Below are 26,842 nucleotides of genomic sequence, written 5' to 3' on the forward strand. Positions count from 1 at the left end.
CTACTGCCCATTCTTGAAGGGAAGGGGCATCTTTTGATTCCAGCTCTTAAGAATCATTTGTCTGCCAAACAGTAAACTGGTTTGGACCCAGGATTTTATGTTTTTATTTTGCTGTCTGTCCAACCATTAAAAGCCACTTTAGAGGTTGATATTATTAGCCCTCCAGTGATATTACTCTTCCTTTTTTAAATATTTCCCAAATTATGTTTAATTGAGCAAGGAATGTTTCACAGCATTTCCGATAATATATTTCTTTTCTTGAGAAAGTATTATTTGTTTTGTTTTGGCAAGAATAAAAGCAGTTTTTAATTGAAAAAAATCTTTTTTTAGAGATCAACAGTTTTATTGGTTCTCAGGCATATTTAGAATGGAATACAGAATACAAAGTCTGTAAATAATCGTTATTAACAAGCCCAAGCCAAACTGATCCCTAACTACGACTTTAAGGTCCCGGCTTGGCTATCATTAAATACAGTTAAAACCTCCATCTTTATATAATGAAGAGAAAATTACAAATAAAATATAGCATATATCTTACACATTTATTGCTGTTCCATTTGCAAACAGGTAAGTACTTGGACCATTTTTATAGTATAGGTTTAGCTTGTCCATTTGCTTCTAAGACATATTTTTCAAATGCGGCTACTCTAGCAAGCTCTACTGCTCATTCTTGAAGGGAAGAGGCATCTTCTGATTTCCAGTAAACTGGTTTGTACCCAGGATTTTATGTTTTTGTCTTTTAATTCGTTGTCTGTCCAACCATTACAAGCCATTTTAAAAGGTCAATATTATTAGCTCCCTTAAGCAATATTTTTTTTCGATAGTCTACAGAACAAACCATCGTTATACAATGATTTGTCTAATTATCCTAACTTGCCTAAATAACATACTTAAGCCTTTAAATCGCACTTTAAGCTGAATACCAGTGTTAGGTGTTAGAAATTAGAAAAATCTGAAATTGCAATATATTATATTTCTGCAATAAATAATGTAATATTTGAATACAGTTTCACAAGATAGTTTAAATAGGTCTATTTGATGGTTTTCTGAAGAGTGAATCACAATGCACTATGTATGTAATAATTATTTTGTTTTGTCTTGTTTCAAGTCCAAACTAGAACTAACTGAACTGTATCATGTACATACAAAACTAACTGAATATATAACTGAAATTATAGCAAAAGCATCCTTCGTTTTCGTTTTTGTAAATGTATTTAATAGATACTTTAAATCTTTTACAAGTAAATCTGTTTACTTTGCGCTGCCCGGTGTTTGACCCGGTTGTATGCCATCTCAAAGTCTGTGATCCTGATGCCATTGGCCGGATCAAGCTGGTCCTCCTGTTGCTTCCGCAACAAAAACAACGGCTGGACATGACAGCAGCACAGTGACAGCATTAAACAGAGACTTAAAATTATACATTTAACAAATGGTGCCCAATAATGGGTTTTATTTCTGTATAAGTGATTGCAAACACAAACGATTCTTTTTAACCGGATCTTACAAGTGAACTGGTTGAACTAATTCAGAAAGCCGTAATGGAATTTAAATAAGTGAATCACGCTTAAGTTGGGTTACAAACCATAATTGTAAGAAAGTTTTCAGATCATGGTAATGACTTAAATTATAATTGCTTACAACATATTTTTGGTATGTTGAGTCTTAACATGGGAGGATTGTCACAAAACATCCAGTTAGCGTTAAAGATCCGAACTTTCCATCATTACTGTGTATCTAACCTCAGAAGTGGCCTTGCTCACATATTGTACTTAAGGCAGCTATCTTGTGGGCTGTTGTATTTGAATTAGAGGATGGGTAGATGGTAGTGTTCGTGTGTCCTCTGAATACATGTTTCAAGAAATGTCTTTGGTTGAGTTTTCATTATACACAGCGGCGGTTCTAGTTTAAATGGCACCTGGGCTAAACCACCCCAAACATACCCCCTCTCCATCCCCCAAAAAATAAAGACACTTTGTGGTTGACTTTATACATATATTTTAAATATTTAAATATATATTTTAAATATGTACATTTAAAATTATTATTATAAATACATTTAAATATATATTTTTCATTTTCAATAAACATAACAATTTGTTTAGAATTATTATTATTATTATTTACAACTATTATTCTAAATAATTAACAGAAATCAGTCCTAAATCTAATTGAAAAACAATGTAAAGACACAACTGGAGTAATATTCTAAGTTTTTTGCATGAATATTATTTATGACAGTTCTATAGAATACAAAAAATATATGTTTCATAGAATTATCTGTTGTCTTAGACCCGACTCATGGCCGATAATTAATGATATGAAGGCTTAGTTACCTCCCTGACTCATTATTCCTCCTTTCTGCTTCATAGCCATGCTTAGTCAAAGTAACATCATCATCATATGATATAAACTTTAGTTTGGCCTCTAACATCTTTATTTATTACCATTTTAAATTAATACACTTGCATAAAGTAAATCTTATCTCAAAGCTTTTACTGGGGCACTTTGTTTGCACCATCTCCCTATGCCACCTCCAGCCCTGGGCGGTCACCCATATTGCCCATGCCTAAATCCGCCACATATTACACAATATTTATTCTGATGATTTTAAATCTTGCACCTAACAAATATCCTTTTTTAGAAAAAGAATAAAATGAACACTAAAACTTAGCTATTTCAAAATATAAAAACTAATAGAAACTAGCAAATCTAGCTCTTAAAACTAATTAAAACTAACTGAATTTGAAAACAAAAGTCAAGAACTATTATAACCTTGATATGTAACTATGTGGATGCTTTTGTTTCATAATTTCTAAGTCTCTCAACCGACCAGCTGAAAAACACTGTTTAACACACAACTCGCACATGCATTTATTTGACACGTCCAAGAGATATCCTCACGAATAGCGAATCAGATGAAAAAAAAAAAAAAGCAGCTCGTCAGATGACTGGTCCTCTATGTGAGTGGCAATGTGACTGTGCCACGACATTAATGAGTGTTATGAATAGAAAGGGAATCCTGAGGCTGCTTTCTAATCCTTCCTCACGCTCTCGTTCAGAAGAGTGCAGGTGCATTGGATCCGTCCATCAAAGGGAAGAAAAGAACAAACAAACTGACAAACACAAGCCTCGCAGGCCGCAAATGAAACAAAAGCCTTCAGACACTTTTCCATCTCTCTCTTTCTAAACTCCTCTGTTTAATCACTCTCTTATTGCTGGCAATTATCTTGGTTTTGGATGCGGCGAGGAGAGGAGGAGGGGGGGAGAGGAGAGAGATGAAGTTTAAACATTTGTGCAGAATTACAAATGCAATAGTGCTCATGGCCTAATCCTGTGGGAGGGATAGAGCGAGTCTGTGGCAGAGATGATTTTAATTAGAAGAGGCAGAGAGAGAGAGAGAAAGAGAGAGGATTAAACTCAAGCACTGTAGTCACAGTCACAAACACAGCCTGTTTTTCCTGCTTTCGCTTTCCTGCTTTTGCTGGATACACATTTCACCCGGCGCCGCCGATGAAAAACACGCAACTCGATTCTCTTTACAAACAGAGACTGTGAATAAATGCATTGCGATGTGTGAAATGGTGTTTGTTGGGTGCGAGGCTACTCAAATACAGTGTTTAAGGCGGACCACGAGTGTTTATGTGGGCAGTAATGCATTTTCAGTGTGTGTGTGTTAAGTGTGTGTTTGTCGGGGGCCTTAGCGCTCGTCCCCAAAGGGTTTGGATGACATGCTGTCTGGGCAGGCCTGCACACATCTCTTGATTAATGGAAAGCCCATTTCTGTTTCCATGCTGTTAATTAGTGAGGTCGTTAAGAGCAGCGCTTGTTATCTACCTGCTGCAGTGCACAAACACAGCACTTTACTGCACACACACACAGAAAACTGCTGACTGTATCCGAAGTAGCCAGTGCACCTTTCTGTTTGTGAAGACCGCAATTAATATTCTGTAAATTATGCATGCACTTGCGGAAAGATGTAAAATAAAATATATATAAATAAATATGAAATGCACAAGAGAAAAGGAAATACTAATTAACCAGGCATGGCTTTTAATTAATGTGCAGGTGTGTGACTATCTGTGGACTCGTACAGTACGTACACACACACACACACACACCAAGATGAGCAACAAACTTCTGCCACACGCTGGGATTAACTAGCCAATTATACACTCTATTTTTCCTGCTGAGCTGTAACACTCACACACACTCTTTGCACACACATGCACACACAGTTATTAGTGCACCGCAGATGGACAGGAATTAAAAGATATTCACCATCAGTGGGGCTCTAGATTAATATCAGTCATGTTCCAGCATGGGGAAAGATGCCCACCGAAAATATATTGAACAGCAAGGAGGCGGGTGTGTCAGGGTGTGTGTGTGTGTGTATGTGTGTGTGTGCGTGAGCCCTTGTGTATTTATAATTGCTGTTAAAAGAGGGGTTATGGCCATAACCGATACTGATATTATGATGTGTACAAGCTAACCTTCAGTCTTCACTTAACTAAATGTGACAGCAGTCTGTTTTTTTTATTACATATGTGTATAAAATAAAAGACTAATGAAAAATACATAAATAACATAAAAAGATTAAATGATTATATTGTACTTTAATAATATTTAAAAATAAATCAATAATTATTATTTAATGTAGTTTGCAAAAAGTACAATTAGGCATATAGTTGTTAATGAATTTGTGTAATTATATTTTTATTTGTATTTATTAAAAAACTACTTTGAGATGCATTTTTAAAGAGATAAGCTTTATTTGAGTTTTACATATGTGTGTGTGTGTGTGTGTGTGTGTGTGTGTGTGTGTGTGTGTGTGTGTGTGTGTGTGTGTGTGTGTGTGAATTTATACTTTTATGTATTAAGTATATGTAAGTATATAAGAGTACTGAAAAACATATATATGATTATGTATCATTATATAATATATTAATATTTATAAATGATATTATATTTTATGTAAATGATATTATATTTTAATATTTATAAATAAATACATGTATCATTATTAATGTAATTAATTAATTAATGTATGCATTATTATTAATATTTGCATTTATTAAGAAACTACTTAAATGAGTTGTTTTTTGAGAGTTTTCAATATACAGTAAAACTGTGTGCATGTGTGTGAATTTTTACTGTCAAGCAGTGAGTATATGAAGGTATATATTGTAAAAGAATAATGAAGAATATATGTAAATAAGATGAATAAATATAATTTTATTATATTTTAATATTTATAAATAAATAAATAAATATATCATTATTATCAAATGCAATTAAATATCAAATGTATACATTAATATTCATATTTGTATTCATTAAGAAACTACTTAAATGAGTTGTATTTTAAGAGAGTAAAAGTTTGTGTGTGTGTGTGTGTGTGTATTTATACTTTTATGTATTTAGGGTGCACTCACACTATGCTATCCAAACCGTGCCCAGGCCCATTTCCCAGATCGTTTAAGAAGTGTAAGTGCTCTGAATCAAGCTCCGGTGTGATTTAGTTGGCCGGCTCTGGCCCGGTTGGAAGAGGTGTGCCAGAGCACGGTTCACTTGGGGTCAGCGCGGAAATCCTTCAGCACCAGGACTTTATGATTGTTTATGAGCATCAAAAATGGCTGATCTGTTTTGCAAAATATTTGACCGCGTGTCACTGCATCACAAACGACTGAAAGGATGTAACTAAAGAAATCCCCACTGTGCTGAGTGAGAGCGCTTCTTAAACTGAACAGTGCATCATCGATGATGTTGCTCAGGCTTGAATGCAATGTGAGTGTGGGCCATCAGGGGAGACAGAAGGTTCAAGGCAACTGTACATAGTGTGAGTACACCCTGAATATATGTTTAAGTATATAAAAAGAGTAATAAAAATATATAAAGATAAATAGATAATATAATTATATCATATTTCAATATTTATAAATAAACACATATATAATTATCACTTAATGTTAACTAATTAATATATACATTATTATTTATCAATCATGACCGACTATTTATCAAGAAATGACTCTGAGTTGTTGTGGCGGTTCATTCCGCTGTAGCGGCCCCCGGATTAATAAAGGGACAAAGCCGAAAAGAAAATGAATGAATGAATGTAGTAAGCATATATAAGGTATATGAAATAGTAATGAAGAAATATGTAAATACGATAAACAAATATAAGATTATATTGTTTTTTTATATTTATAAATTACTTTATATTTAAGAAAAAATATTTTAGATTTTAATATTTATAAATAAATAAATTTATCATTACTATGTAATGTAATTAACTAATTAATTTATACATTATTATTAATCAATCATAATCATGTATTTATTAAGAAATGACTGTGAGTTGTATTTTCAGGGATAAGGTATATTTAAGAGCTTTCAGTATACACAGTAAAACTTTGAGTGCATGTATAAACTTACATTTCTGCGTGGGAAGGTGGTGAGCAGTTTAAACTCGTCGGATGGGTAGCCCTTGGAGGCGACGAAGTCGAATAAGACTTGGAGTTTACAGGTGCCCAGGAACCGTCTTTCCAAAAACTCACCGCTTGGCGTCCGGATGCGCAGTTTGCTGATTGGCTCTCCACCCTCCTCTTTGGGCTCTGGTGGAAGGGCCTGCTCCAATGAGAGACGGATAGCCTACACAGGGGATGACAAAATGCAACATTAGACAAAATGATGCACCAAGGTGATCTAATCACACTTTATAACAGTTGTACTTTAGATTTGGTGATTCATAATTTCAAAATGACAACATGATCATTTTAGCAAATATAAAAAATAATCAGCATGGATAAAAAAAAACACACATGCAAGTTGTGCATTAAAGCTCCTAAATTTAGTTCTCCATCCCAGCTTGATCGTGCCACAAACAAGCAACACACAAATCTTTCCATTTTGCACGTCATAGAAATATCACACTGTTAAAAAAATAAATAAGCAAGTGAAAAGCGAGGGACGGGGAGGGGAAGCAGCGAGAAGTCGCATACACGTTTAAAGCGACCAAGAGCGAAAGTGAGAGGTGAGGGAATAGCGGCGTCTCCAGTGACAAGGAGCACGACCTGACGCTCCTCTGGGCTTTTCAACTCCAGCTTGTTGTTCCTGTTGTGACACTGGGCAGCATATGCTGTGACAAAACACGCAGGCTTTATTTACACACCATAATGCAATTATATTTCATCAAAGTGTACAACAGTAGCTCATTAGCAGCAGGTGGCTTGTGCGAGCGCGTGCCGGCCCCGCTCCCTTAGGTAGGGGCCGCGTGTAAAAAGCCCTCTGGGGGCCGAACGGCGTCTCTCCCCAGCCCTGCGTAGGGTGAATGTGTGTGTGTGTGCACATACGTGTATGTGTGTTTCCTGGTCCCGGTGCACAAAGGGCACTAAGGAGCATCCTTTTCACTGCGCTAAACAAACAGAGAGTGTGTGCATGTGTGTAGCACCTGACGGTCGAGAATAATGACATCACCACTCCCCCTCGGCCTTTCATACGCTGTCTGGGTCACAAAAGAGTCCAAATCACAGAGCATTTCCCTTCTCTACTGCTCTATACACTTCTGCTGATTGTTTCCCTCCAGTGGGCCCATTGTCACCACAGAGCCACCAAGGTGCTGTGGTTTGGGTGTGTGTGACAGTGCACGCGTGCTTGGATAGACTCCAGGTGGACAAGATCTTACCACCTTGTTTACACACACACACACACACACACACACACACACACACACAAGGTCGCATAAGAAGAAATAGTACATCCATAAAGATTCATGGAAAAACAGGAGCAGCTGCAGAAAAAAAAAAGTGTGCAAACTCTGAATCTAATCTTTTCCTTTAAGAGCAGGAGGTTAATTATGATTGTGTGTGGATCCAAACATGGTCGAGATGTCGTGAAGCTTCACAGGTGACCTCTAAGGCGCAGGAATCGGCGAGATGTCACCCTTTTCACAGCTTGGAGATTCACGAGCAAAAGCGTGACGTTTTACAGACCAGCATGGGAGGAGAGACTGCATAAATAACAGGAGTTTAGTGCGGGTGATTTTATCAGTATAAACGTTTGTGTGTGTGTGTGTGTGTGTGTGTGTGTGTGTGTGTGTGTGTGTGTGTGTGTGTGTGTGTACCAAGCGTGTTCTCCCTTTGGGTTCATTACAGACAGCAGGTGAACAACTTTAAACCCTGCTCTCATTAAAACACTAGGCTGCTGCTGAGTTAACAGCTCTCTCCCACACACACACACACACACACACACACACACACACACACACACATACACACACAGGACTGAAAACAGATCTGACACAATTATTTCGCTCCAGGTCGTCTTTGTGTTTACCTCTCCACAATATGTCTCATATTAAAAGCTTTGTCTGCAGCAAGCTAAAGCGAGCTATTGTAAGGTATCATATGCATGTAGGTCTTTACTGTAGCCTACACACCACGTCTTGACATGAATGGTAGCATGGCAATAGGAGATTGAACTAATTACATGCTTTTGTATAGCCTAAAAGTGACAAATTATCTCGTATAGCAGTTTCAGCTGAGCTGGTCCGGTTAGTATTTTCTGCTGAATAAACAAACGGTGGTATGTGTGTGTGTGTGTGTGTGTGTGTGTTTTTGGTGAGCAAATATCTAAATAAAAACTTCTAAGCACACTAAACGAACAAGTACACTTCATGATGAAAAAAAGCAGAGCACACCACCTGTAATCTATTTGAATGTTAATACAGTGGTATTGTATTCTGCTGATCAGCTGATAGGGAACGGGTATATTTGCTCACGCCTACATCTACAGGTGAGATTTGGCTTTCCGTGACACTTTTTGATGGAGTCTTTGTGAGTGTGTCAATGCTTTTTGACGTGCACCTGTCGTTTTGTACAGCTCACACACGAGGCAATAGCGCAAACACTGCAGGGGTACACGGGCGGATCGCAAATATGTGTGTGATTTGTGTAACAATGTCAACTGTGTGTTTGATGAGAACGCTTACGACAGGGCATGAAGCTTCATGACTGTCACTGCTATTTGTCAGCTTATGAGGCATGAAATCTCATTAGAATGCTTTACAGTACGTTGAGAATAACCAGTAATGCATTAAATGTATATGAGAAAAATCAGCAGGTTTAAATGTAAGGTCATTCTTGTGTTAGTTCTTTCTGCTTCAGTGGATGAGAAAAAACTTTGATATAAATATTTAAGCAGTTTTGGAAAGCAATAAAAGGTCTTTTGAACAATTTAACTAGGACATTAGGTAATAGATAGAACACAATGAACGTATAATCAGTGAAATACTGCCAACAAACAAATCTTCAATGGGCGCTACCTAGAAAATAACAAGGAAACTAGTAGATTTCTGTGAATTTTGCAAAGAAGGATCATGATTACACATCCTGTATCATGCCGCTTTTAAAGGTGAATTCTTTAGGGTCATTTTTAGATTTTCTTGGCACCAACTTTTGAGCTTCTCGTATAAACCATGTTATTGAAACAGTCACTAAACCGGTGAAAACTTTACCTCTCGTTCCTCCTCCTGCTCCTTCCTGATTCGCTCCTGACGTACTTGCTCCGCCTCTTCTCGCTCTTGCGCTTCTCTCTGTATAAATGGTAACATCGAAAATAATTTATCAATCAAATTAACTGGCAACATCATCTCACCAAACAAATGTATACAACAATTATGCATACTTCATACACATTTAATTATGCATCCTAAATAAAAATGACTAACTGAATCAATTAATTTGGATAAGCAAAAACAGGTTATCCAAGATGTCATGCTTGAAGCCTAAATAACAAAAATGTGAAATAATTATATATATAATTATTATTAGTGCGGCACGGTGGCTCAGTGGTTCAAATCCCGGCTGGGTCATTTGCATGTACTCCCCGTGTTTGAGTGAGTTTCTTCTGGGTGCTCTGGTTTCCCCCACAGTCCAAAGAGATGCGGGTATAGGTGAATTGAATAAACTAAACAGGCCGTAGTGTATGTGTGTGAATGAGTGTGTATGGATGTTTCCCAGTACTGGGTTGCAGCTGGAAGGGCATCTGCTGTGTAAAACATATGCTGGATAAGTTGGCGGTACATTCCGCTGTGGCAACCCCTGATGAATAAAGGGACTAAGCCAAAGGAAAATTAATAAATAATTATTATCATTATTAATAATATTAAATTCAACATTTACAAACCTTTTTACGATCAGCTTCTAGAGACACACGATAAGCTTCATCCTGTTCTCTCTTGACCATTTCTCTGGCTTCACGTTCATCCTTAAAAAAAGAAGACATGGTTAAAAAAACTAATCTTCAGCTTGTTTTGGGTCTTAAACATTTTTAATTTCTGGTGAAAAAAAGAATAACAATATTCATATTTTTTACATGATTATATCCAAAATCTGAGACAATATATTGAAGATTAAATATCTAAAACAAAATCAAATGAACATGAATGTATGTAGATACATTCAAGACAAAGCTAATAATAATCAAATTAAATGAATACACTCCAAAAAGTGATTAGTAACTTAAAGTCTTAAAAGCAACAAGTAGACTTTACAAAATAATGTACAGTTGCAATCAAAATTATTAAACACCCTTTGAGTTTTTTTCTTTTTTAAATGTTTCCAAAATGATGCACAGTATGGCTGATAATATTTTTTTCTTCTGGAGAAAGTCTTATTTATTTTATTTCTGCTAGAATAAAAGCAGTTTTTATTTTTTAACAATTTAATTAAATTCAATTTTATTTATTTTATAAACATTTAAGGTCATAATTATTAGCACCTTTAAGCTATTTTTTTCAATAGTCTGCAGAACAAACAATCGTTATACAATAACTTGACAAATTACTCTAACCTGCCTAGTTAACCTAATTGACCTCATTAAGCCTTTAAATGTCACTTTATGCTGTATAGAAGTGTCCTGAAAAATATCTAGTCAAATATTATTTACTGTCATCATGACAAAGATAAAATAAATCAGCTATTAGAAATGAGTTATTAAAACTATCATAATTAGAAATGTGTTGAAAAAATCTTCTCTGCGTTAAACAGTAATTGAGGAAAAAATAAACAGGGGGCGAATAATTCAGGGGGGGTTAATGATTCTGATTGCAACTGTAAGTAAACCCAATGTAATTTAAAAGAGGACTTCTTTTTTATAATTATGCAAATTGTACTAATTTAAAAAAATATATATAAAACTAATGACTTTACTAAAATACACCTTTATTATATTAGTTTTTTTCCAGCTTTTCTGTATCTAACAAAATGATATACAGTAAAATAAATCTGCTCTTAGAGACGCCAGTGTATCTTCTAAATTCCATACAGGCTATAATTATAGATTTTATAGACCTAATGAAGCACCAAATATGTAATATTGTAATAATTACAGTAATTATTTGAAAACAGACGTGCAAAGACAGTCTGACACTGTAAAAAGGGATTAGTTGATTTTAAAAGAGTGAGCACAATTAGCATAATTATAAAAATGAAGCCAACTTAAGTTACAAAGTTACAATGGGTTTACTTACATAGTTTTTGTAAAGGTAAATTGTTGCTTTTAAGGCAATTGGTTTACTCGCTTTAAGTAACTAATCACTTTTTAGTGTAGTAAAGTAAATAAATCCCAAGAAAAAAAAGTAGCTTAAAGAGGCTAATAATTTTGACCTTAAAATGTTAAAAAAAATTAAAAACTGCTTTTATTCTAGCCAAAATAAAACAAATAAGACTTTCTCCAGAAGAAAAAAAAATATTATCAGACATACTGTGAAAATGTTTTTGCTCTGGTAAAAATCATTTGGGAAATATTTGTATTATTAACATCTAAATACCAGATAACAAACAAAACCATGTCCATCCAGACAAACAACCCCACTAGATGTTTGACGTATGTGATGGTTCCTTGTTATTGTCAGCAGTAATGGCCACATACTGAATCCTATTGTTTTGTCAGACACACTAACTAGGGACGACTGAAAGAGTATCTTATAGAATTGAATGTGTGGAGTTCCTCTACATACAATAGACTGGCTCTTTTATTCTTGTGAGTGTGTATGTGTGTGTGTGTGTGTGCGCGTGTGTGTGTGTGTGTGTGTGTGTATCCTGTTTGTTAAGACCCAGCTGCAGGTCTACCTGCTGAGACTGACGACTGTGAATAACTACTGTTGCTTTTGTGCAGTCAGGCTCGTGCGATTGTCTGTGGCCCCTTTAAAGACTAAGGGTCTTTTCTCCTGACTGGACTTTGTGTGGAAATGTGAAAGAGTTGTGACTACATAGAGCAGAGGAGAAGAAAAGCAAGGATAGAGGAAAGAAAGGAGAGATGGAGCACAGAGGCTGATCAAAGCAGAGATACATCCTTAAATTGTATTCAGACGAGAAGTAAAAAAAAAAAAAGAGTGATTGTGGAAACCATGTTGTGGTATAGGAAGAGTTTGTGGGATGATGTGTGTGTGTGTGTGTGTGTGTGTGTGTGTGTGTCTGTTGGTCAGAACATTGAAACAATTCAGGTGAACAGGATTACAAACCACTGGATCTTTTATCACAGCGCTGTTTGTAAGAACAAATATACACTGACTTCTCCGAACACATTGTGCTTTTGAACAACTGCCTATTCTGTTGCTTGAAAAAAAAGGAAAAACATTTTAAAAGGACTTTCAAAAGCCACTGTTATAATGGAGCAGTTAGTCATGAGAGGCCGTGCTTTGCGGATTTTTCTAGGATAAGTGTGTTGTGATTACAAGATATGTCATAAATTAAATTTAAAAGTTCCCATGACTTACCTATCTCTCCTAGCTTCTCATGCACTGTAAAAAAAATCTTGCTGCCTTAAGCCTGATTTATACTTCTGCGTCAGGTGACCGGCGTAACCCACGGCGCAGGCAACGCGCGTGGTTGTGCATTTATACTTCTGCGCGCTGTCTCTGTTGGTCTGCATTAACACTTTCGAAACGCTAGTTGGCAGTGAGGTGTAAATGTTTCTCTGTGTCGAGTTTCTTCGCTACTTTTTTGCTTTTCCTGAACACTTCCGGGATGTACAAGTGGCTCAAACTCGCTCATTTTGAGGCAGGAACCGGTGGACGTGCAACAACTTTAACTATGAGGTAAACACAAAACAAAACTTTCCATCCGGAGCTCCTTCACGGTACTCCACACTTGTAAACAATCGCTCGCGCGGCGTCGCGCCATTCGCGCGGCTCTCGGTCCCGCCCAGACTCATCAGTGCAACTAAGCCGACAAATCAAAGAGCTTACGCTACGCGTCGTTGCGACGTGTAGTTACATTTTTTGAGAGGTGCACGTCAGTGACGGCGATGGCCACGGCGAAGGGCTATGCGTCAGCGCCGTAGCATACGCCGGTGTTTGACACAGAAGTATAAATCAGCCTTTAAGTGTATTTTGTTGAACCAATGACCTTTTCTAGTGATCTCAACTTACATCAATCAAACTACGATATTAAGTTCAACTGTGTATAACTTAAAGAACCCGATTAACTTACTAAAATGTTACAGCAACATAAAAAATTTTGTTGTCAAGACTTTAGGTCATTACATTTTTTACAGTATGTGTTACTCTGCCTTATTATAAAAGAATTTTCTGCTCAAGAAATCTGGCATTTATTTTTTAAATTTAAATAAAAAACAAATCTTCAAATTATAAAACAACTAAATAAAACAAAACAACAACAATAACAATAACAACAATAAAACACAAAAATAAAATAAAAACTAAAAACAAAGCTAAACAGAGAGCCAAACTAAATCATACAAAAGTCAACAAACCAAAAAAGAAAACCAAGTAAAATTAAAGCTGCAAGCAGCGATGAAAGGGACCTCACACCCAAGCTCACCGTGGCCCGGTCTGGTATATATAAAAAAAAAAAACAACTGAGAAAATAACTGATTTATGCCAAAATTCCTTCTGTCAGCAGGTGGCGCTATGACAGTGATTCAATATTAGCATAGAGATGGCTTCAAGAGAGAATTTTCAGGCAGATCGAACATTGTGTGGATGAGAAGTACTTCCTCCCTATTGCGAAAGGCTAAATTTTGTTAGTCCGCCACAGACATGCTCTTCAAAGAAAACTCTAGATCTTCGTAATTTAACATAACAAAGGCCTTTGGATTCGCTAATAGCATTTGGTTTTGATTAGATAATATTTCTGGGAAGTGTTTGTAATAATGTAATACATGATATTTCCTGTTGCCAGCAGGTGGTGCTATGACCGTAACTGGATATTTGCATGTAAACAAGTTCAGGTCAGGACTGTTACCAAACATGTGGATTTTGAGGTAGAACAGACAATGCACATCTAAGTTAAAACAATCAGACTTCAGATTTTGCTGCAACTTTTTTGTTGGTACGGGCATGTTTAATGTGTGTGCCAATTTCCGTATGTGTGCTTGGGGGCCACTTTTTCAAAAGTGCATAGGTGGCGCTGTCGAGCCATTTTGCCACACCCACTTCCGAAACCTATAACAAGCGTAAATTTTTACCATTTCTGATTAGTGGTGGGCAAAGCGTGATTAGTGTTGGGCAAATGTGTCGAAGCTTCAAAACGTTTCAAAAACTCACTCTACCCACCAAGTGGTATTTTTTCTTGTATTGCTGTGGAACAGTTTCAGCAAAATAACAGTTAAACAAATTAAGGTATTAAACCCCACGTTGTAGAGTTGAAGTTTCAAGAGATTTAGTGGAGCAGTAAGAGTTCCTGACTAGCATACAGAGATAATGGGCTTGAACCAGGCTGATGCAGCTGTTAGGTTTGAACATCTATGTTCTGTTTTATAGAACATTATATGCTCTGTTCTTGTCCCGTGTTTTGTTTTAACACTGATCTGACATCCGAATGAACACTTTGTGAATAAATATGCCTTGTTTTGGTCATAGAACAAAGTTGTCGCTGGACCAGATACGGTTGCAGCTGGAATTTAACGATAACTATTTATATTATTCATTAATCTTCTTATTTATTGTATTTTATTAAAATCTACCCCAACCCGAAACCCAACCATAAGAGTACTGTCAAAATATTAATTATTGTTATACAGTGTTACAAAAATGATGCTATATTGATGACGTTTCCGCAGCTGTATCCTATCTAGACTACACCATAAAACAGTAACATTATTAAAATACATAAAAACATCATTTCAGAGTATTTGTACAAGTCGAGATTCAAATCCAAAAGCCATTTGCAGCACAGTAACAATGTGCACACGCAGGGTCCACAAGGATATATGAGACAGAGTTATATTCTGACCCTTTCAGTGAAATGCAGAATCGCCAGATCTCGAAATGCTTCTGAATTATGGATGCTTTGAATCACTTTAGTCATGTAACCAGGTGTTTCGAAACACTTTAGTTACTTGACCTGTGTGTTTTGAATGATCTAAGTCATGTGACCTGGGTGTTTCGGATCATGCTTCCTGTAGTGCTTTGAAACTCTGTTGCTTCAGGATCTCGACACTGTGTCGAAACGTCAGTTTTACTTCAGCCATCCCTACTTCTTATGTGTGTGCACAGTTTTGTGAGTTTTCAAGTCTGTTTAGACCTTCAAAAATGCGATTCATTCTAGAGAAGAAGAAAAATAAACTAAGCAATTCCAATAGGGCCTTCTTACAACCAGTGCTCGGTCCTTTATAAAAAAAACTAAACTAAAGTAACAACACAAAGCCAAACTCAAATCAAAATTAACTCCAAAACAAAACCAAGACAGAAAAAAACAATAATAATAATTGAACAAAAAAAAAGAAAAAGAAAAAAGTTTGAGTTGTGGGTGTAGTGACTTATATAGTTACTTATATAGTTATTTTTACATTGAACAATAATGATTGATTAAGTAGACCAATTTAATTATATAACTACAATTGGATATATCTATTTGGTCAAAAAAAAAAAGTCTACTAATGAAACGGTGTAAGTAAAGAGTGTGAAAACGCTCTCATGTTTGTTTCTTTCAGTTCCACTCCACATACAGTGAGTCAGTGCTGAGACCTGTAAAGAAGCTGACGGAGCAAGCGGATAACCATTTTACCCCTGACTGCACAACTCCAGGTCATGTCACTTACACACACAGGAATGCTGGTGTGATCTTGGTGGATGAGTGTGTGCTGTCTGGGTTTGTCTACTGATTCAGACAGTGTATGTATAAGGTGTACGTCTGTCCAGGCAGACAGACACACACATACAGGTCACTATGAGTCACCTGACTATACAGGGTAGTGATGACACTCACACACACAGGGACATTTCAGCTAAGGACTTTAAAGGGCAAACCTAAACTACCTCAAATGGCAGGCTGTTAGTGGTGGCACAACAACAAATGCTTTCAAACACTCCCGGTCATTTCCAAGGTGGCTCACTCATTTGTAAACAAACAAAAGGTTAACAAGAGATTTCCAGAACAGCAAGCATGATTTGAAATGCACCATGGTCACTAGCAGAAGAATGAGTAACACTTTGTTTAACGAACTCAATTAAAGGGCACTAGTTTACCCCTTTATTAAGATGTAATATTAATATTATGGTTCTTCTGAGTGTGCCAGTTTAGGTTCAGTTCAAATCACAATTCAGATTTTTTTTTTATTATAATGTTTTAAAAAGTGTTATTTTGGGGGCGTGTACACAGCTTACTGTTTTAGGGGTGTGTTGCTTCACATGAAAATTAGTTTTAAATTCCCCCCCAACGTAACAAGAGGGCAGAGCCAAGAGCTCCCCTGCTCTGTGTTTGGCAACAGACAGGCAGACAGAGAGAAACAACATAAGTGAGAGGACCAGCATTCAGCCATACATGTACGACTCGGACACAGACCAAGCAGAGAGTACAAAATCATTTTTGTCTTTGTATAGTTTTACAGCCAACTGTGTGCTAGTTTACAGTTCTGAGCTTGTACACCGGGACTAATAACCACACACACTGATTTAACTTTGACTGAGGCACCAAATGACCCTCTTAGAGCCGCGACACGGCACGTCAGACAAGCACATTCGCATGTCATTTAAAATGAAACTATTCAGATGGCGCTCTGTGGTGCGGCAGAATTATGAAGTGTCCTGAATCGTGACTGGGTGCCGCGGACAGCTGCTGACTTGAAGCACCGGTGTGTGTACGCTGATAGAAACCTATGTTTAGAATTTAAAAATTCATGGCGTGATGCTGCGCGTCACCGAGCAGCGCTTCTGGTGTGCGACCTACAGGCAAGTTCGTTATTTTATTTCCAGTGGAGAGACTCTCGCATGAGGCAACTCGCTCGCACTTTCGAGCAGCACCTAGTTAAGATCACAGGGAGCTTCTGTGACCGCAAGAAATACAAACGGCTGAAGTTAAAGGTAGACGCAATAAAAAGTACACAAAAGTACACCTACCTACAAACTAAGTTACAAACAATAATTCTGATTAGAGCGATCATGTGATGAATGTTGATCTTGTGTTGAGCCTAATGAGCATGAGCATCTAAAAATAGAGCAAGGGTGTTCCTTTAGTGATATCGCTTTGACTCACACGCTGAAAATGGCGGACGTGAAACAACAAACTGAGGATATGGTGACGCGTGCCTGTCAATCAGTATTGGTGGGCGGGGGGACCACACTCCTACGTCAAGTTGTGGTCGATCTATAAACCACTCCAGTTGGTCCACCATTTTTATGTTGTTAAATTGAAAAAAAAAAAAAAAAAAAAAAAAAAAACTGAGTGAGTTTATATTACCCTAATATGATGGTCTATACACTATACCCACACATATGTCTGTCCAAACAACTTGAAAAGTAGATTTTTTACCATAGGTGCCCTTTAAAGTATATTTTGCTGGTTTCATCAACTCAATTTTAAGACTTTTTAAGACCCTTTTAAGACCCTTATGAATACGATTTTATACTTATAGGGGGCTAAACACTAAGGATGTTTGCTAATGGCCAATTTGGATCAATGGAACTGGAAAAAAATCTAATGTAGTTATACATTCAAAGCCCTACATTTAAATTATGGATGGAATTCATGATTGAGAATGTGTCATATGAAAAAAATGTTAGCCAAAATGAATGGCGATCATGAGGAAGTTCTTTCACTTAAACTATGATCGTGTCCACCCTGCCATGCTATATAGTATTATCTTTATGCATTTGGTTCTGTTTTCCTTTTTTTTTCCAAATTTCTTAATTTTCTAAACTGTGGAGAATTGATATTTTTGTATGGTAATACAATAATACTGTATGTTATATTAAGAGGAAATCAATAAAAACTTTATTTAAAAAAAGAAAGAAAATAAAAACATAGATGTTTTATAAAAGAGTCATACAAGAGATTCTTTATTACTTGGCAACCTTTTCTTCATTTTGTGGAGAAGACTCCTAAAGAATTGTGCTGAATGTGCATAGTTTTTATTTTTTGTATTTTTTCATTTCTTTCTTTAAAGTCTGACTGATGTATGAGATTTGTTTGGTTGATTACTCTCATAGAGTTTTGCTTTTCTGCTATGTTTAAAAAAATAAAGAAAAAGTTTCATCTTATGACACTACAAATAGTGTTGTGCAAATATAAATTTTTTTTAAAGTGAAGTAAACTTTGACTTCAGTCAATTTCCCATGTGCAAGAGGTAGAGAATAATGAACACCATTAGGGAACATGTTGATCTGAACATCTTCCTTCTTCTTGCTCTCTTTTAACAAGCTGGTTATTTAGATCAGGTGTGTTAAACAAGTGAATGAAAATGAATGAATGATTAATAGAAAAGAATAAACAGACTTTTATTTTATAAAGGTCGGATATGTACAATTGGATTTTTTAATAAAAAAAAAAGTTTTATTTATTTCATTCATTCATTCATTCATTCATTTTCTTGTAGGCTTAGTTCCCTTATTATTCCAGGGTCGCCAAAGGGGAATGAACCGCCAACTTATCCAGCACGTTTTTACGCAACGGATGCCCTGCCAGCCACAACCCATCTCTGGGAAACATCCACACACATACACACACATTCACACACACACACACACACTCATACACTACAGACAATTTAGCCTATACCCAATTCAGCTGTACCGCATGTCTTTTGACTGTGGGGGAAACAGATCACCTGGAGGAAACCCATGCGAACGCAGGGAGAACATGCAAACTCCAAACAGAAACGCCAACTGAGCCGAGGTTTGAACCAGCGACCAAGCAATCTTCTTGCTGTGAGGCGGAAGCACTACCTACTGCGCCACTGCGTCGCCCCTATTTCTTTTCAAATTAAAAAATTGCATTTATTCATTCATTCATTCTCCTTCGGTTTAGTGCCTTATTTATCAGGGGTCGCCACAATGGAATGAACCACCAACTATTCTGGCATATGTTTTAAGCAGCGGATGCCCTTTCAGCTGCAACTCAGTACTGGGAAACACCCATACACTCTCGCATTCACACACCACTCATACACTATGGCCAAATTAGTTCATCTAATTCACCTATAGCGCATGTCTTTGTACTATGTGGGGGAAACTGGAGCACCTGGAGGAAACTCACAACAACACAGGGAGAACATGCAAACTCCACACAGAAATGTCAACTGGCTCAGCCAGGGCAACTTTCTAGCCATGAGGTGACAGTGCTAACCCAGCAACCGCGCCACCCAGAATTTTCTTTTAAATAAGCTACAAAACAAACTTTTTTGTCCAATGACTTGCCTAATTAACATAATTAACATAATTAAGGCTTTAAATTGCAATTTAAGTTGAATACTAGTATCTTGCTAAATAAATAGTAAGATATTATGTATTGTCATCATGGGAAAAAAAACAAAAATTGTGCAATTAAAAATTAAAAGACCTGGACTTTATTAAAACAAAATCTTTAAAAAAAAAAAAACTGTCAATGACATTTTTAATAATAAGATAAAAGTGTTTACATGAGTTGCTATTTGAATGTTTCTTTTGTGATCCTGTTTTACATGTCATAGCACATAATTTAATTAACGTCTTTGCCTCACCACGCTATCCACATTTCCTCCGGAGTTTCATGTAATTTTGGGTGTTTCATTTTTAATTTGTCGACTTTATCTGCAGTTTGGTCATTTCACTTTCATTCAGGAACATTTCATGCATGCCCCCCATGACAAATGAGATATTGGATGTGACAATGAACTGCTGGATGAGTGATGTAATGGAACCACATGCCGAATGGAAGAAAAAAAACTTCCACATTTCACCGTGTGTGTCTGGGGTTCTTCACTGACTCGTTAGGTGCAAAGAATAGTGTCGAACAGCCGTGTATGGAATATCCTGTCGCAAAATGCGGCGAAAAGTCCAACACAACGATAACAGTTTGTTTAAGGTGTTTGCGTGTCTGTACCGCACTTTAATAATGTGACTAAAATCGGCATACTCCACATGTCTTAATTCCATTTCTGTTTAGTTCGATTATGAACTTAATCTGATTAAATTACTCAAAACTCGCTGTTTACATGGTCGACTCTTAATCAGAGTACTGTCTTAATTGTATTAAAATTGAATTATTGGTGTCTATGTAAACGTTATCAATGATAGTTTACATATAAAACCTGTTTTACTCAAACACATTAAAATAAAAAGTCCAATAAATCAGTTTGTAAATTAACTGTGACTCACAAAACATGTTGTCAAATGCACCTACAGTAAAGGACTCTTGCTAGACCAAAGCTAGACCAAAAAGCAGTTGAGTAGTTTGAAATCTAATTTAATGTAAAATCTAATTAATCATAAAAACTTTGAGAGTAAAATGAAATGTGTAAAACTAAAGAACAATTTTTCAGTGAACAACAAATGAATGAAAAACCCTGTCGCCTCCCCTCACAGCTAAAAGCCAAATGTGTGAACTACAGAAAGTGCAAAATATCTCCTCTGCATTTCCTCTGGCATAACATCGGCTGCCTATTTGTGTCCATTCACATCGCATTTCCTTCACAGCCAAACAGATTACAGCCATTAATTGCCATGAGGAGCAAACCGTCAAGCAGCTTCCAGCAGAAATCCATCAATGTGTCAAAATTATTCAAGCGCTCTGAACGAAGGAAGCAGAAATTGCACCGCCTAATGGATCTAATGGAACAGATACAAAATCGAAAATAACGTTTTTAACGGAAATTATTCCCGAGCCAGAAAAACAACCCACTCGAGCTAGGAGCTAAACACATTGAGTTTAGCCGGTAGCCGTTCTCACACTGAGACAATGGCAAGAATTAATCGCAGTTATGACATAGCATAAATATTTTCTGTTGCTTTTTGTGACTGATAATCATTTAAAGCATGTCACGCAGGGGTGCGAACAGAACAGAGAATGCTGGGACGAGGCAAGAAATGTCACAACTTATCAAATCATTGAGTGAATGCGCCTCAGGGGGACAGTAACCTGTGTTTGCTGTCTGAATATTTCCCACCACAGACAAAAAACATTAACACACACAGGTGAGGACAGACAACTAATTAGCAGAACTCATAGCAAGCGTGGACAGACCTGTCATGAGAATGTGGCATGTCAAAAAAAAACATTAACAGTGTTTTTAATTAGGCAGAAAGGTAATGTTGCCTTGGAAGTCGCTCCAATATTAAAAATAACCTCCTCAATGTCTTGCCAATTCATTTAGAGGGAAAGTTAATCTAAAAATAAAAATTATGTCATTATTTGTTCACTTTTTCCAAACCTGTCTGAGTTACATTCTTCTTTTAAACACAAAGGAAGACATTTTGAAGAATCCTGGAAACCTGTAAGCATTGACTGCCATAATATTTGTTTTTCCTACTATGGAAGTCAATGGTTACAGGTTTTTAGCTTTCTTCAAACATCTTCCTTTGTGTTCAACAGAAGAAATAAACTCATAAACGTTTAAAACCACTTGAGTTTGAGTAAATAGTGAGTACATTTTTATTTTTTGGTGAGCTATCCCTTTTAAAAAAAGAGAACATATTTTTGTTTTATCTCTTTGTTTGCAGACTAGCATTGATTTAAACAATCGCAAGTCACATGCAGACATGACACGTTGAATTCACATCCTGCCAGCTTTGTGTCGACTTCATAAGAGCAGGCCACCGCAAGCTTACGTTACACAGCCGAATTGTGCTTTCGCTTCCACGGTTTGTCTGAATCCCAGACAAACACAGACACGGGCGGAGTGTCTATTCTTAACCCTGTGTGAGGGGCGATTCGTATGAGTCAGACAATGAGTGGTCATTTGTCCCAACATGCCCCTTTTTGTGACTCTATATATGACTTTGAATCAGCCTAATAAAAAGCCACCTCTCTGTGCTCATCAGTGACTGCCATAGTGCATTACAAGATATGTGATATTATCAGATTTTCATTAGTAGTAGTATTTGTCAAATAAGATCACAAGATTGACTACATTGATTAACAATAGCACTATTTATTCACACCAGAGACTTTTTAAAAATATATATCTTTAAACACTCCATATTTCTGAGAAAACATTTTATATTTCTGAGTGTGCTTCACGCAGGTTAATGGGCTTGACAAACTGCCTGTAAGAAAACAACCTTTACCTCTCTAAACTACGTGACAAAAGTATTGTCGCCTATCCAAGTTTTAGGAACAACAAATAATAACTTGACTTCTAGTTGATCATTTGGTATCAGAAGTGGGTAATATGAAAGGCAAAGGCCTCTAGATTACACTTATTTTACCAAAATAAAATAAGATCATACCTTGGTTTTTAATTAGGACAGTAAAGTCCCCCTGTGCTTATACAAAGGTTTTGTTACTTAACAGAAGTAATGTACCGTATAGAATATAAAGTCATGCTAACGTGGAAAAAGAATGAATATTGTGTATGACTTCCATGAGCATGGACAACTGCATTCTTACATCTCTGCAATGACTAAGTTATAAATAAAGTCATCTGGAATGGCAAAGAAAGCGTTCTTGCAGGACTCCCAGAGTTAATCAAGATTCTTTGGACTCATTTTTAATGGCTTCTCCTCCATCTTACCCCAGACATGTTCAATAATGTTCATGTCTGGTGACTGGGCTGGCCAATCCTGGAGCACCTTGACCTTCTTTGCCTGCAGAAACTTTGATGTGGAGGCTGAAGTATGAGAAGGAGTGCTGTCTTGCCAAAGAATTTGCCGTCTCCTGTAGTTTGTAATGTAATGGGCAGCACAAATGTCTTGATACCTCAGGCTGTTGATGTTGCCATTCACTCTGCAGATCTGTCGCATGCCCCCATAATAAATGTAACCCCAAACCATAATTTTTCCTTTAACAAACTTGACCGATTTTTGTGAGAATCTTTAGTCCATGCAGGCTCCAATAAGGTTTTTGCAGTATTTGTGATGATTGTGATGCAGTTCAACCTATGATTCATCGGAAAAATCTACCTTCTGCCAATTTTCCAAATGATCAAATAGAAGTCAAGTTGTTATTTTTTGCACTTACAACTGGGATCAACAACAAGAATTTTGCCAGGTAGTGCGTATGCACTAGACAAATTCTTATAAACACTTCAAAATTCTGAGGAAAAAAATGTGCATTTCTGAGTGCTTCATGTAAGTTAACAAGTTTGGTTTGACAAATCACCTGTAAGAAAAACCTCTTTCTCTCTATATGGACCAGACACCTTCTTACAACTAACATAGACTTGTTACAACACACGTAAATTGCAATTTTCATTTTTTAACTCACTTTGAATGAAAGCATCTGCTAAATTAATGAATGTAAACTAGGAGATAGTATTAATGAATAGTTTAAGAAATAGTGTCAACGAGACCTTAAAACGCTGCCTACAAAAGATTTGATAATGGGATTCTGAAGATTTTTTTTATATATATATAAAAAGAAGCCATGAGATTCAATCATTTTATTATAATATGTTGTGCACAGGCCTGGTCCCAGTGAATATGTGTTTAACTGTATATGCAAAAACTTTGTATGGAATATTTTGTATCGTACATTTGGGAGAGTAAAACTACTACTTTTTTCAAGCTGGATTTCAGAGTGGATAAATCTGAAAACGACACCCTTGGAGTTTCATGTGAAGAGCCAATGTGTATATTTTGTTATATTATGATGTCACCAGCCCACGTCTCGAAAATAATAATCGTGGACTACATAATGTGTTCATAACAGATTGTTTTGGACACAATGTTTCATGTCTGCTACAAAAGCTTTTTGTGTATCTTTGTGGGAGAATTGCAGTGCTACATATTGGTGTGACATGAAAAATACATCATTTTTAGTTGGCTTCAGTGGTTTTAATTAAATGCAGATATTTTTTTTAAAGATAAAAAGATTGGATAGGGAAAGCTCTGGCTTTGTTTGAATTTAGCCTGTATGTCTATTTGGAGTTCTCTTACCTCATCTTTGATGTCTTCTTGTTGCTGTGCAGTGAATATCTCCATGGCTCCCATAAGTCTCATCATAAGCTCGTCCACTGTTGTGTTGCCTTAATCATACAATCAAAAAATATACAAAAATCAGATTTTAGTTCACTTATTACATGTTGCACTATTTTCACAGCATCATTCACATCTAAATCATAATACGAGATATACAGTGTCAGACTATGAATTAATAACACCAAGTAATGCTAAAAATACATTCAAGGAGCTCAGATGCAAATGGATGCAAATAAGTGTTGTCAAAAAATTTCTTCTAAAATAAGGATTTTTCTCAGCCTCCAATGTTTATATTCAGTATTGTCACTTTAAAGGCAATGAAAGGAACCTATTTTTCACCATAGACATGGAACTACTGAACCTAAACTGTAAATATATATGCAAATGAGCAGTTTTCTGCATTTTGTTTGTGTTTTTAATTGTTATTTTCCCAGTTTTAATTGCATTATGGGACTGTAAACTTTCTACCAAAAACTTTTAACCATGAAAAGTTTGGAAATGTGACTTTTTTTTATTTATTTTTTTTTTTTACATTTTTAATAGTTTAAAGGTATATATTGTCTGGGTTAACGTTGTTTACTATAGTACAAAAGCCTTGTAATTAGCTGACTGTACATGTTCTGTTATTTCACAGACTTATTTTTCTATATATAATTCCTTATTCATTATATTACTTTAAACAACTAAAAATTAAAACTAAAAGTCACTTTGTTAAACTGTAGAGTTAAATTTTCAACATCAAAAGTCAACAGAGCAGAGATCAAGGTCCTATAATGCACTTCACAACAGTAAATAAACAGAATACACTTGTGAATCACAAAATACAACAACAATTTAGTTATAAACAGTTTTAAGTTATAAACTTTGATCAATTTGTTCTTTCATAGATTACACGGCTAAGAGCCTAAATGAAATCTATAAAGCTGTTCAAATTTAACTCGATTAACTATATTTTACCTGTAGTTCATTAACATATTGAATTTACCTTGAATGACATTTAAAACTTCATTTGATGTCCGTTTGCCCATGACTATTAAAAGTAATGGGAACTGGTCAGTCTTGTATGTCCGAATGGTCTGTGCAACAACGCTGCCAAAGTGCCTTGTACACATCGTGAGTAGTCTAAAAAGAGAAAGACAGAGAAAGACTTTTTAATATGTACTATTTCTCAAAACATATCACTTTACGAAACAATTTAACAAAAAACAATTCACAGAAGCAAATAAATGGACAAAACTCAGCATGCTAAGCACTAAGCTTCACTAAGCATGGCCCACTATATAATTGTTACTGCTGCTCTAAAATTTGTTCTTTTAAAATGTCATATTCTTCTTTTAAAAACAATATTTTTTCCTCCATTGAACACAATATATTTGATTTTAAGAAAACATTTAAAATATTTTGGAACAGTAAACATGTCGGGCTAAATAATTAAAATAATTTTTTATAAAAAAAATCATTGACTTCTGCTATTCACATAAGTTTCAAAAACACAGCTTTCTTTATTTAAAAGGTATCTTTGAGTATTTTTTTGTTTCATTGGATATAAAATAAAGTAAGCCACTGCACTGTTCATGTCTATTGCATGCTTGGATGTTTGTGCATGTTGTTTAGATGTTTCTTGAATAGTGATTAGCCTGATGGATAGTGTTGCCCTAAAAAAACTAAATAAAATCATAAAAGTAGTGAAAAAAACTGGCATCACTGACTCATTTGTTTTGGAGCAGCCCAAAATGATCATCTTACTGGGAAAATATTTTTTTAACATTCTCAAGAACATGTCAAAAGCTGATAGATCTAGATCACCTTATTGCACTTCTGGGTATTACTGATTTGGAGCTAAAACAGTTCAGTACAGTACACAATGTAAATCCATTTGTCATTCTACTAGCATGAAGGTTAATATTATTTAACTGGAAACAGAAAGCGGCTCCAACATATATAAATCTAATAAGGGATGTAGTTAACATTTGGAACTAGAAAAAATAAAATAAAATCAAGATTCTCCCTAAAAAAGAAAACAGGCAAATTCTATCAAATATGGCAACCTTTTATGAATTATTTTAAAGACATAAACTCTGCAGGAAATATTTAAATTGAAGAGGATTAGACAAAATTTTGATTAAAACTAAAGGTATTTTGTTTTTATTTTTTGCATTTATTTTATTCTTCTTATTATTATTTTTTTGTATTTTATTCTTCTTATTATTGTATTTATCTATTATTATTTCACATTTGTATGTATTGTTTGTATATCTTATGCTTTTTTGTCTATTGTTGGTTGAATGTTTGTTGGACCAAATTTGTAAAGTCTTTGTGTTTGAATGTTTAAAAAACAATAAAGTATTTAAAAAAATAGTCCTAAAAACACACATAAAAAAACTTACATATACAGTAGGAATAGTATAATAGAAAATTTTGGAGGTTTTAAAATCTTGACTTTTCCAAACTGTGGTAAACCTTCAAACCGGTTATCATCCAATGCCT

The 26,842-nt window shown here is 35.8% G+C and overlaps 1 protein-coding gene across 2 annotated transcripts in view; it reads right to left on the reverse strand.

Moving 5' to 3' along the window:
* Positions 1–26,842, reverse strand: part of faf1 (Fas (TNFRSF6) associated factor 1) — a 130,248-nt gene that overhangs the window by 13,500 nt on the left and 89,906 nt on the right. For both annotated transcript variants that reach the window (NM_212973.3, XM_087263029.1), the window contains 5 exon segments: positions 6,436–6,651; positions 9,515–9,592; positions 10,186–10,266; positions 24,314–24,402; positions 25,341–25,477. In NM_212973.3, the coding sequence (NP_998138.2) occupies positions 6,436–6,651; positions 9,515–9,592; positions 10,186–10,266; positions 24,314–24,402; positions 25,341–25,477 (601 nt within the window).

Source organism: Danio rerio, chromosome 8 (genome assembly GCF_052040795.2).
Source record: "Danio rerio strain M-AB ecotype USA chromosome 8, GRCz13ab, whole genome shotgun sequence".
Lineage (NCBI taxonomy): Eukaryota > Metazoa > Chordata > Actinopteri > Cypriniformes > Danionidae > Danio > Danio rerio.